The 12,651-nt window shown below is 28.7% G+C and overlaps 2 protein-coding genes across 3 annotated transcripts; both read right to left on the bottom strand.

The window, feature by feature from the left end:
• Window positions 1-118: 118 nt before the first annotated feature.
• On the bottom strand, window positions 119-2,536 carry LOC126841012 (tubulin polyglutamylase complex subunit 2). Its single transcript, XM_050577184.1, has 4 exons — window positions 2,296-2,536; window positions 2,021-2,188; window positions 1,506-1,960; window positions 119-505 (listed from the first exon to the last, which is right to left on the bottom strand). The coding sequence occupies exons 1-4, from the start codon at window positions 2,372-2,374 to the stop codon at window positions 332-334; spliced, it is 876 nt and encodes a 291-aa protein (XP_050433141.1). The 5' UTR covers window positions 2,375-2,536; the 3' UTR covers window positions 119-331.
• A 101-nt stretch (window positions 2,537-2,637) lies between these two features.
• On the bottom strand, window positions 2,638-12,272 carry LOC126841010 (ceramide transfer protein). 2 transcript variants are annotated; one of them, XM_050577182.1, is made up of 9 exons: window positions 11,733-12,272; window positions 11,319-11,658; window positions 6,732-6,856; window positions 6,518-6,670; window positions 4,909-5,112; window positions 4,580-4,805; window positions 4,303-4,511; window positions 4,082-4,214; window positions 2,638-3,340 (listed from the first exon to the last, which is right to left on the bottom strand). In XM_050577182.1, the coding sequence occupies exons 1-9, from the start codon at window positions 11,955-11,957 to the stop codon at window positions 3,213-3,215; spliced, it is 1,743 nt and encodes a 580-aa protein (XP_050433139.1). In that variant the 5' UTR covers window positions 11,958-12,272; the 3' UTR covers window positions 2,638-3,212. The 2 variants fall into 2 exon arrangements, with proteins under 2 accessions (XP_050433139.1, XP_050433140.1); XM_050577183.1 differs by having other exon boundaries at window positions 6,732-6,853.
• Between the last annotated feature and the right edge of the window lie 379 nt (window positions 12,273-12,651).

The following is a 12,651-nucleotide window of genomic DNA, read 5'->3' as shown; positions in this document are numbered from 1 at the left end:
ACAAAGTATAAATATATATGTTTTTTTTTTAATATTAAATTGTTATTACCTATTTTAACACAATAAAACAAATTATTAAAAAAAAGATTAATCCCGTAAACACCTAAAATAAAAATGGTTACAAAAATCATTATTATATTCCAAACGATAGTTTTTTTAATTATATTCGTATAGTAATTACAATCTATGTGGTGAAAGAATACAAAATATAAGTAGATACTTGGTACCTACTATGTATAAGTTATAACGTAAAAAATCTTGTTCAATACGTTTTATAAATAAATTTGACACAATATTATAAAATCGATACTGTGCGTGCACTATTATAACTTTAAGCACTTTTGGCCTGCGCTGAAGTCTTTTTGGATTTATTCGACTTTAATGTGTTTTTCAATATACTGGAATCAAAATGATTTGGCGGGGACGTTCCATCGTCGTTTGATTGTCCAATCGCTGGTATGGGCTCCGTCACGTTTAAATGTGGGGCGACCAGGTTCATAAAAAACTGAAAGTTCATACAACAGAAAAGATAACATTATTAGTCTTCAATACGGAGCACAGAAGGTATTAGTTGTACAGTGTTATATTTTTATTTGTGTGTTTGGACCCACGATATATTAGTTATAATCACTGAACCTTCGGACCGACTTCTTCATATAACATGTCTTTAGATTAGAAATCGTACACAATAGGAATTTTAAAAGGTTAAGATTGAAAACCATTTACTTTCTTTCCTTCAAAAATGAAAAAAAAAATTCTAAAAATGTACACATTTTTCTACTTGTTACGACACGCAACAATTGACTGAAAAATAATCGAATTCACTTCTAAACTTATATCGAATATTATTTATAATACCTACTAGAAAATATTTAGTGGTAGAAATGTTTTCTTTATTTCTCTTTTTTAAGAGTAGTTTTAGGAATGATAGTCTGAAAATTAGACTGAGTTGTCAAATCTAGTGTGATTCTTTACATATATACATTTTTTTTTAATTGATTTACTTTTAATTTTTTTTATATATTATGAAAAAACAGAAATTTTTTTTATAAAACCTAATATTGTTACCTCTCGCTATTTACTTACTGTGATTTGTGTTAGTATTTAATTTTTTTGTCATTTATACAGGGTTTACATCAATTTAACAGCTTAAGACACGTTATTTTTTTGAAATAATAGTCAATCTATATTTATTTAAAAAAAATACATTATTGTTATTTTTTTTAGAATAATATACATTTTCTGTTTGTATTAGTTACAATGTTCTGTAGAAATGAATGCCACACCTACCTTACCATTGTTCTTTTTTTTTGAAAACTAAAAATTTCAGTCACACTATTTTTTTTATCTAGGGAACCCCAAAAAATCAAATTACACGATTATTAGGACATTTATTAATTTTTACTATCTACTTATTCGCATCAATGCGTTTATATTTTGAAAGTTATGAGACACCTGTGACCTCCCCGACCCCACTGAGCTGGCTTATTTGTTGTGTTGCGTACCTCTCCAATTGGTGTAAGGCCCAAGTCGGTGAATTTCAACTGCCAGTGCGGTAAACCCATGTGCACCAGAGCTTTTCTAAAGTAGTTACTGAAATTGGGAGCCAAAAAATGCCAACAATAAGAAGTGTCCATCAGCCACACCGACGCTCTGCTTGGTTCCTCGTGTAAATGGAAGTCCGGGTTGCACTTAATTGCTGGCGTCACGGCGTTCTCGTCCAAGTATACCAAGCAAATGTGGCCCACATCTAAACTGGAGTCCAGCTCGAAAATTGTATTCACTGTAAAATTTGGCGTATTTTCGCCAGACAATCTGTCCAGCATTTGCAGATCACGCATGACGCTCATGTCTACCGAATCTGATTTAACGTCGCACAGCCGGATCAGATCGGACAGCGGGTTTATCGTAATGTTACCAATAGGCAGACCAGAGTTAGCTGAAGTTTCAGAAAGAATACCTAAAACACCACATAACTACATTAGAAAGTTTTTTTCGTTAAAAATGGAAATTACATTACCGTCTATTTTGTATGACCAAGTGAGCTTGAAGCCGTCGCATGAAGAATAAAATTGCCGTACGTCGTCCGGCAATACACATGCGTTCCGTTGTTCCCATGCGGTTATTTTGGCTTTATCGCAAGGCAAAAATTGTTTTATAGTCACGTTGTTCACGCCGTGAGTATTCTCTAGAAATCCAAGTACAATTCATTAAAACCTTAATTAGCTGTGCATTGCTCATAGCTCTACATTGTGTAGCTATATAAAAGGTATTAATTTATGATAGTTAACTCACCGAGAACTCCCAGCAGTCCTAGAGTGACTTGATCGTTAAACAAATCCGAAGTGACCAAATCCAATTTATTCGTTGTCATATTCACTGTTGGTAACTTATTGTAGGTTAAGATAAAAACTAACAAACTTCAACGCTTTTGTTATTGACAGATATGAGTGTTGTTATGGTAACCAACAACTTACAAGTTCTTCATAAAAAAATTAATTATACATTTAACTTACTGAGAAATCACATATATTATTAAAGTTATTTTAGGCATTATAGACAAATTTGACTGTTTTGTAACACATGAAAAGAACTTGTACTTTTTATGGAAAATTGTTTTTAAAATAATTGCATACATTGAATGTGTATCATTATAATATGTTTATTATAAACAAAACAATAGATTTATTTATTCATAAATACATAGACGATAATACACAAATAGTATATAAAATGTAACAAATATAAAACGAAATATATTTTAAATAATAATTATTCAGTCCTACATCAGCTAATGTAATGGATAAAACTATCCTTGCATCGGACGTTTTGTTTCCACGGTAACCATGACATTGGTCACATGGAATGTCAAACAGAACACACCCAGATATTATATAGAAAATAGTAAAGCTTAGGTGTACTCACATAAGTAGACTAAAGCTCAAAATTGAGCCAATATCACTTAACAAAAAACTTAATATTTATCGATTTTACCGCTAAACAATTATAGGCAAAGTAACTGATTTTTTTTATACTAATAGTTAATTTTAATAGTATAAAATATTTATAACAAATAATTATTTAATAAAGGCAAGAATATAATTAAACAGTTCAAGTGTACATAGACATAGTGTACATAAACTATAGGCATTAAGAAAAAAAATCCAATAAACAAATTTAAAATAAATTATTTTCCAGATATGTTGAGTTCTTTAAAGCTTTATCGGCAAATTTTTCGTTTTTTCCAAAACATAAGCAGTAAAACGCTTCAAAAATTTTGGATACTCTCTTTTGTATACAGCTCGTAGTACAGATGATGGCGCCCATCCTCCAGGGTTTACTGGAAAACATAAATTCATTTAATTTATGGTAAATTGCAAAAAATGTCTTAAAATAAAATAAACAGCTAACCTAATATTTTATAATTTACTTTTTTCACCATTTACTTTAACTATACAATGTAAGTCCTTAGTTGGCCAAAAATGTATAGCAGAATGCAAAAGATGGCAATATTACTTTTTCAAACTAAAAGTTTACATCTTAGCTACAAATTTATATTTTGTAATTTTTCAATAAATTTATTTGTATTTAATAAGTATTGATAAAAAGTATAATATATTAGATTTTATGCAACTTTCCAATTTGAAGCAATTTATGACTTTATCCTAATAAGAGTGCCGTAATTTTAAGTTTTTAAATGTGTTAATTTTTTAGGTGTTTTTTACAATTTTGAAGGGAAGGTATGACTGTTTAAATATTTGGTCCAATAAAAAATCATGTGGGTCGGCACAAAAAAAAAAGTAAATAAAAACACATCATTCTAAAACAGCTTTCAGCTCCGCATTGATGAAGTTAAAATAATAAAAAATTAAAGTTATGTTAAACCGGAATTTTACTATATTAAAAATTAAATGAACTGTTATTCACCTATTATTATTTAATGTCAGGTTTGTTCAAATAATAATTTTAAATGGGGCATAATATATGGCTTAAATTTGTTTTACTTAGTATAATAATATTAATATTGTAGGAAAATTTTTATTCAAATAATATTACAATGTAAATTATTACGAGTACTTACCAACTGCACAATAGGTAATTTTACACGTAATATCGTCACGAGTCAATTCTCGTCCTTTGGCAGCAGGCGAAATCACTGTTTGACCCATGAGGATAATAGTAAGATAAATACGCACAAGTTTTCCTTCATTAGCCTGAAAATAAAGAATAAAATAAACAATTATAAGTGAAAATGGTTTAATCTGAAAAAAAAAAAAATTGAGAAAACTAAATTCATCATACTGGATATGAAGATAATTCTACTGAATTATTTACAACTGCCCAAATATGTGGGCTATCGTCAGACTTATTTTCTTCGTCAGGAACATGTGTGAGATGAGACCAAAACGTTGCATCGCGCTGCGCTGTTGGCCATATACGTTTGTGTATTTGATGAAATACTATCGTGTCCTCGGCAATTTTATCGACTACATTCATTGTTTCCAACGTACCTTTAATAACAAACAAAACAATATTACAGCTAAATTTATTTTGGTAATTCGGTGATACAATCATTTACCTTCCCAGTCATAACGATACTCAGGATAAAAGAAATAATGCAACAGTTCTCGGCCTGTGATGCCTTTAACTTGGTGGGTTGCTTTCAAAGGATCTACAACCATGCCGTCTTCTTCCACTTCTCTACGATACATACGCATTTCACCGTCTTCAACGAATAACTGCCAAGCTCCTTTTCCAAGACCCATTCTCGCCGACAGGATTTGTTCGGAAACGACCCGTTCGATCTTATTTAAAAATTTTATTATTTGTCGTTATTTATTACATACAACTACTTTATTAAATATACAATCGTGAAACTGATATATTTTATGAATATTATTAACTTACATCTGGCCAATACTGATGTTTCAGAGATGCGTCTGTTGCCGCAGCCCTGATGTAAGTGGCCCAATTGACTTGTGTGCTTTGCATAGGGTTGGTCTTGGATCGCGTTAATAGTTGGTCTTTTATTTGTTTGGCGTCTTCAATAGGATTTTCATTTGACGATTCGACAGCATCATAGAACTCATCGTCGGTAATTGTAGAATGTTCCTTAAAATTAAAATAATTAATGTTATAAAACCAAGAAACAATTATTACAATTTATGTGTGTGAAGATTAGGCCTAATAAACGTTGGTGCATTTCAAATATATCCATTTAAGTAATGAAATTATCATAATTAACACTTGTTCATAACACATGTAATATCACAAAATACAAACGACAGAAAAAAAAAACACTGTAAAGTGCTACATTTAATAGGTTATCATATGTCAAATAACATTCAACAATCAAGTGATATAAGTATATGAAATATAGCAACTAGATTTTGCAATATTGTAAATCTCTTTAATAGATTAACAATGAGAACAAAACAAATTAATAATGTTTGTTCAGACTCGTGTTTATTTTAATTGCATAGAAATACATTTAAAAATAAACTCATTAATTTCAACAATAACCAATGAACAAGTTCTTTGAATAAACAAAAAGAAGACAGTCTGTGCATGTTCAGTATTAGGAAATTAGTTAAGTTTTTTTTTAACCTTTTACAATTTAACGTTAAAATAAATTATAAAAATTGTAACTAAATTAAAGGGTGACATTGTTTTTTTTCTTTAAATCACTATTAAACTTACATTAACATAGTAAGGTAACAATATTTTGATCATACGCTATATGGAAAAGTTTTAGCAGTCAACTAAATGTTAACGATAATTTAAATCATATTACCAAACTCCTTTGGTCTGGAAGTAAAATTTGTTTTAAAAAGGTAAGTAAATAATTTACTTGAAACTCAACAAAAAGTTGTTTGTAAAAAGTATTTCAATAATCAATTTATTTATTAAATTGGGGATAATTTTTGTATATTATATAATAAATATTTAGGAATATAAAAAACTAGTGCAATTTTGATGTAGAAATACTAATATTTTAATAATTATTAAAAATATATTATATTTAAGAATTAATGCCCAAGTAGTTATTTTAAATTAAAGTAGCTATTGAATTAAATTATTTTATAAAAACAATAAAAATATTACCTTTTTTGAAATTGAATTCATTTTGATGTGTTCACAAATCAACAGTTTATTTAAAACTGTTGAATAAAAATTATAGTTACATACAATAGGTGAAGTAAATGATATGACTAACAAGTACAACTAAACGGCACAGAGTTCAGAAGTAGTACTCAATATTTTTATCTCGTATGGTTATATTATAATCAAGTGATATATTATGTTGTATTTGGACTATGACCAGTTCAATATATATGACCTTGTTATGTAAATTTAAGACCCATATCAAGTGCTTTACAATATGATGTGTATGTAAATGTTAAATTAAAAACCTGTTGTAAAATTTTCCTCAATATAAAACTTAGTTTAAATAATATCTAATTTTTAAATGTGTAGGTTTTTATTTATCTTTAAGGAATGAATAAAAAAAACTTACTGTCAGTTCTGCTCCGGCAAGAACTTGAGCTCTTTCTTGATCGGTAAGGCCATCAACTAGAGATAAAGTTCTGACGACTTCTTCTAAATGTTTTCGATTGTTCACTTCCTTTTCCAACATGGATTCCCATGATTCCTCTCTTTGGTTCATAACCTGATAAATGGGGGAGAAAATATATTATTTTATTATAAGGATTACCATTTAAATAACTTACTTCAATACAATGTTTAAGAATCTCTAGGATTCCAGAAGATGTAGCTTTAAATGCTACTGCTTCACCCTTGAAATCTAGAGCTTCACAAGTGTATTTTTGATACGTTTCCTTCTTTGTCAAATCTTCTGGTAACAAAAAAAAAGTAAAATAATAATAACTAGTATTAATTAGTTATAATAATTTAAATCATGAAGTATGCAAGTTATTTTATACTTTTATCTAATTTATGAGAGTTTGTTTTAATTTTGTAGTGTATAGTTATGTAATATTTTCAGGCAATGGGATTGTCACTTTTGGTTTTATTGAACAGGTGTTATAGATATATTGATCTATATAACGTAAAACTGTTTTTCATTGAAAGTAATTACGATTTTTTAGTTTTGAGACATTTTAGTTTATGTTATTTTAAAATCTTTTTTTTTTTTACTTAACTCTAGAGCTTTGTCAAATTTTAAAACTTAGTGAAAAAACTTAAAATTTTTAAATTAAGAATAAATAAAAATATTTATTGGTCGATAACTAGTTTTGAATAGTTATTTTTTAGGTTAATGAAGTTTAAAAATCAAAAAGTGGAGTACGGCTGAGTAATGACTGCAGAAAATAAAAACAATACTTTACTTCACCCTTCCTCCCGTCCAAAATTTAAAACTTTAATACTTTTAACATACAATTTAAATAGCTATTCAAAACTTCTTTTCGACCAGCCAAAATGTTTGGTGAATAAATTAATAAAGTTCTAGATTTTATCAAAAAATTTAACAATTTTAATATTGTCTAATTCTGTCCAACAACACAAACTAAAATTTCTCTAAAATGTAAAACTACAATATTTACAATTATATCTAAACCACAAGAACATGATTTAGCTAACCAATATGAGATAAATGAAACAGACGTTATTTTTATAAGGTCCCGATTATTCATTAGTTCATAGGTTATAAATTATAATAATATGTATTAAAGCCTATAAACAGACATTGTATGCGAACTATTACGGTTTCAATTCTGAAATCACAAACATCTTTGACTAGTTTTTATTTCTAAATTTTTATAAATTTAGAAATTAATTAACATTTAAAGGGCCTACCATAATATTATCATGACCAACTAAATGATGTTAATAAAGAGCCAAATGCCAATAAAAGTCTACAACCCGGCAGTCGTCTATTAAACAATCAATTAGAAACAATTTATTCATAGACAGCGGAAATAAAATTGGCTATTAGGTATTATCATTATACATTTTACACTACATCCATACCTAATTATATTAACGTTCGATATAAAATCATTTTAATTACAAAACCGTAGACCGCAGAGATTAATTTCATCATTAATTTTTCACTAACGAAATTATATTTTATACGTACAGTTTAATGTAGGCATACTTAATCAGCTATGCCCTTTTACTAATTAATAGTCAAAATGTTTAATATAATTACTGATAATGAGCGATAACAAAAATGAATTTATACAACGCTGGAGTTTTACGATAGGAAATTCGAATAATTCAATTAATAAACAATGGATAATAATTGTTTGACCATGAAAATATCAACCGATATAGAAACGTAACAAAGGCCACGTGAACTTCAAATCAAAAAAAATCTAACAAGTACAATTGAAAAAAAAAAATGACGCCATTATTAATATTGTCAGTATTTGGCGTCAATTTGCAAAAAATTAAACATCAATTGTCAGATCAAGTTAAATAATGTTAAAAGCATTAAAAATAAACTAAAGACTATGGTAGAATAATCATAGGCTATTGTGTTTGTAATTCAAAGCACAATATTGCACCATTTACACTGTTAGGCAATGGAAATTTAGAAACGCACCTCTTTAAGTTCTCATTTTTTCGTTGGTGTACTTTTTCAAAACAATACTAATAAGAAGCAATATTACATCAACAGGAAAAATTGTGAGATATTGTCAAGACTTCGTCACATTGTGTATATATAAATACAATAAACATGCCTACTCCAATAAAATTAATCTTCTTTAACTAAGGAAATGCTAAATAAATTAAAAATATCTTACCCGCGTGCAGTCTTTTAAACAATAATTAAAGGAAAAACATTATTTCGAGTCAAGAGTACAACAAAAATAAAATAATAAATTATAATAGTTTAACGACAAAGAATGGCGTTTTTATGACGCCATTATACATTTATACATTTTTTAAATATTTAACTATGACGATTTTTTTAAAAGTGGACACTCAAAAAAAAATTATTCTATTAACGACTTGTGACGCTAAATTTATTTTTAACTAAAAAAACGAATGAGACTTATTTAAAAGATAAAAAGACCCCCCGATATTTTTTTTTTACTATTAACAAACGTGCACTGCGTAAATAAAGCTAACATTGCCCCAAAACAACAAAACAGGTTTTTAATAGTTTACAATGCATGCTTTGGTACGAATTTAAATGTATCAAAAATGATAACAAAAATTTAAATATTATTTATCGGAAAGTGTTTATACAGTATTTTGTAAAAACACATTTACGTGCCAAAACATCATTATGAAGTATGTAAAACGAATTAAAAACATGTTTAAAAACGTTTTGATAGTAATTAAATAATTTTCCAGTGTAGGCTATAGGTGTCCTCATTATATAAACTTACTTACCTTAGTTAAGCTATAAAATTAATTAAACGTTCACTATGGTGGTCATAAAATTTGCCATATCCTTATATTCAGCTGTTCTTGTTATCGGCTAATTAATTAGATACGTAAATACGTTTACAAAACAAAAATACCTACTTGAAACTTTAGTAAATGTTCAGTCGTATACACTTGGATAAGTACTCCGTAATAATAACATATTATAGTATACTATGGAGTATGATTAGTACGTACGTAGTGAACCACATGTTTTTTTATTTGTTTGTATACACACTACACAATATTATAATTTGGCAGTTGAACAGTAGATATATTTTTATCTCTGTAAGTCCCCATAGGCTATAATATAGGCACGTCACAACTCACAGTTATAAAAAAAACTGAATGTTCGCATTAAAGAAATACTCTTTTGTTAATTGTTTACAACAATATAACACGTTTTTCGATGTCAAAAAAAAAAAATGTATGGTAACATTACTGTCTTAACTTATTATGCTTATCGGTTATTACTCATTGGAACTAGAAGAAATATATATATATAATATAATTTAAGATAAAGTACACAGAGCTCCAGCAGGAGTACAACAATAACTTTGTATTAGATCATTCATTTTACTAATAAACGGTAGGTATGTAAAATTAATATACAATCGGTAGTTAAAAATCGACTGCACGTTTTCCGTTCATTAGTTACCAAGAAGACGATAATATAATATTAAGTAACAATACAATTTAATGTGATTTACACTTGAAAAATTATAACGTCCGACTTGTAGGTTAAAATCTTGTTGAAATAAACACTATCTATTCGATCACCGTTTACAAATACAATTGTTCATTTAATTTTGTTGTAGTAATTAGTGCAGGTAGATTTTTGCAATTAATAAAAAAAAAAAAGGTGTTCTGACACAAGCAGTACAAATATTATATGGAACCCAAACAATTTTGACCTTTGGTCGTGCTAAATGCTAATTATAAAAATAAACCCACCTAAGCTCCTTAGTCCCCCACCCTTGTTGCATCTACGAACAATAGATAAATGCACTAACATGCGGTTTAGGATTATATTGGATAAAGTTGAAAGGAAATCGATTATTAATACATTGAAATTAACAATATTTAACGATTTAATTTTTTTAAGTAATGAGCAAAACTGTAAATTGGCCACAATTTTTAACTACTAAAGAAAAACTTAAGGAAGGTAGGTATGTAAATATATAATATGTCTAAAATAATATTTGTCTTTCACGGAAAGCCTAGTTTTTTTATTATTAATCCAAATGAAATCTTTAATTTTTAAATATGCAAAAACTTATACTAAAGCTTATGCATAAGAAAATATATAAAAAGAGTAGAAAGCCATTATATTTATGGACAAACACAATGTCATTGATCGTTTAATAAGACCGAATCTATATTAATTAGTTTTACACTTATTAACTTATACTTAATTGATGTTTTATAGCTGTAACAAAGACAAAGCACCTTAATACTTTTCCTCTGTAATGAAATATAATTTATTTGTTCACACCAAATGATTTGTCATTGAGTTCAACAGTTCCACTTTCTCTAATTAGGAGTTATTTGCAAATCTGTTGGTTTAAGCAATGTTTACTGGGTACAATGTACAAATACTAGAATGGGAACTTTGATCGACAACATATAATACTAGTTTTATTTTTTTATACCTAATAATTAACTTTATTATTCTATCCTTTAATCTCACTAAGTTACTACAAACTAGTTCAAAAATAAATTAACACAACTCTCAAGAGTATAATTTAATCCAAACTAATCTAGGCTATTAATAACATTATACCAATGATATATACCAACGATAGTTGGTAATGAATTTTGTCAATAACATTACTCGTCAAGTCTAGTTTGTTTCAAATATTTTACTATTTAAATAAACGTTTTCATAAAATAACAAATCAACATATTATGTAACTTACCGTTAGAGGCTGCGAATTCCGCTAAGCAAGTATCAAAATACACCTGCAGTCTATCGATCTGATTGACTAGAATACCTCTGAACGTTGCTAGTTCGTTGAGTTTATCTTGTAACCCTTTATTCTTTTTGAACACTGGTGACAAAGTGGACATGTTACTCGATAACATTGAAAGAGAGCTGCCATTACGTTTCAAATTGTTTTCACTGCCGTAACCCGACTCTGCTTTGAATGAGTCAATAACGTCGATCCAATGGTTTTTCGTAGACTGTGAATCAGCTCGCAAGTACCACGCACAGTCATTAAGAGAGACGTCAAAACGACAATCGTCCACTTCGTGCACCTATGGACGGAAATTAATAAGGTAGAGTTTTCAGTGTTACAATCGAGTGTGCACTACCGGTTTATAAGGTTTACTTTAACTGTAGCCTTGAGTAAACTTATGGCGCCACGACAGCCGCACTCGGTCTCCGACGCAGATTTGAAATAAAGAAGAGTACCGTTTCTAAGGACGAAATATCGTTTTTGCCAACCGTGTAAGAAATTAGTCCACTTGTTTAGGTAGCCTTGCAGATCGATCCTCACACGGTCCTGCGAGTCGTCGTCATCTTCGTTGATTTGAGCTAAGGGACACTCTGCCATAACTAAGTGAAATAACTAATGTCACAATAGTATTGTGTTCTCATTAAATGGTGCTGCCCATTGGATGTTTCACCCGCATAACATGTTCAACTATAATTTAATATTGTACGAGTTCACCCACAATAACGATGGGTCATTGATAAACCACGCCTCGAATATAACACAGAAATGTATATATAAGTATGACATGTACGGCACTGCGTGTATCCATGTATAACTATAATATAAAAATATAATATTTATATTATCATTAAGTTACTTTTTGAAAGTATTACAAGAAACACACACGATATTTAAGTGAGTAATCGAATAAAAAAACTTTTATTGAATCCTTTATCAGTATTATCACTAACAATAACAGATATAGATAATACCTATATCTGTGCTAACAATTTGCTTGCCCATTGATTGCAGTGTGACCACTACAAGCAGCGATACAATACCGTAACAAAAAATGAAGTTTACTTGAGATCCTACGAGAAACTTTTTTCAATTTTGAATTTTTATCCTTTACAAATTTGATTTTAAAATTTAAAATTTTATGAAATGTTCAAACGTTTTTTATTCATAGTAAGAAAAATATATTAAAAAAGTACCTTGTAGGATCTGTTTTCAGATTACTAATCGTATCACTGGTGGTTCGGCCAGTGCGATGGATAAAAAATGTAATATTATATTAACTAAAATGGCTTTT

The sequence above is a fragment of the Adelges cooleyi genome, unplaced genomic scaffold, assembly GCF_023614345.1.
Source record: "Adelges cooleyi isolate 19-005CV unplaced genomic scaffold, UGA_ACOO_1.1 ACOO_flye_CR_arks_rails_tigmint_CR_PRNA_376, whole genome shotgun sequence".
NCBI classification, from domain to species: Eukaryota; Metazoa; Arthropoda; class Insecta; order Hemiptera; family Adelgidae; genus Adelges; species Adelges cooleyi.
Note: the sequence above shows the minus strand (reverse complement) of the source record. Positions and strands in the feature narration are given on the sequence as shown.

What these genes read in the sequence shown, in the direction of transcription:
- LOC126841010 (XM_050577182.1), bottom strand. Translation starts at nt 11,957, where the DNA reads ATGGCAGAGTGTCCCTTAGCTCAAATCAACGAAGATGACGACGACTCG. An exon ending in TTCTTAAACATTGTATTGAA is followed by an intron (nt 6,671 to 6,731) that starts GTAAGTTATTTA and finishes CCCATTTATCAG; the next exon opens with GTTATGAACCAAAGAGAGGA. An exon ending in AACATCAGTATTGGCCAGAT is followed by an intron (nt 4,806 to 4,908) that starts GTAAGTTAATAA and finishes TTTTTAAATAAG; the next exon opens with ATCGAACGGGTCGTTTCCGA.
- LOC126841012 (XM_050577184.1), bottom strand. Translation starts at nt 2,374, where the DNA reads ATGACAACGAATAAATTGGATTTGGTCACTTCGGATTTGTTTAACGAT. An exon ending in AGGACTGCTGGGAGTTCTCG is followed by an intron (nt 2,189 to 2,295) that starts GTGAGTTAACTA and finishes TTGGATTTCTAG; the next exon opens with AGAATACTCACGGCGTGAAC. An exon ending in TTGGTCATACAAAATAGACG is followed by an intron (nt 1,961 to 2,020) that starts GTAATGTAATTT and finishes GTGGTGTTTTAG; the next exon opens with GTATTCTTTCTGAAACTTCA.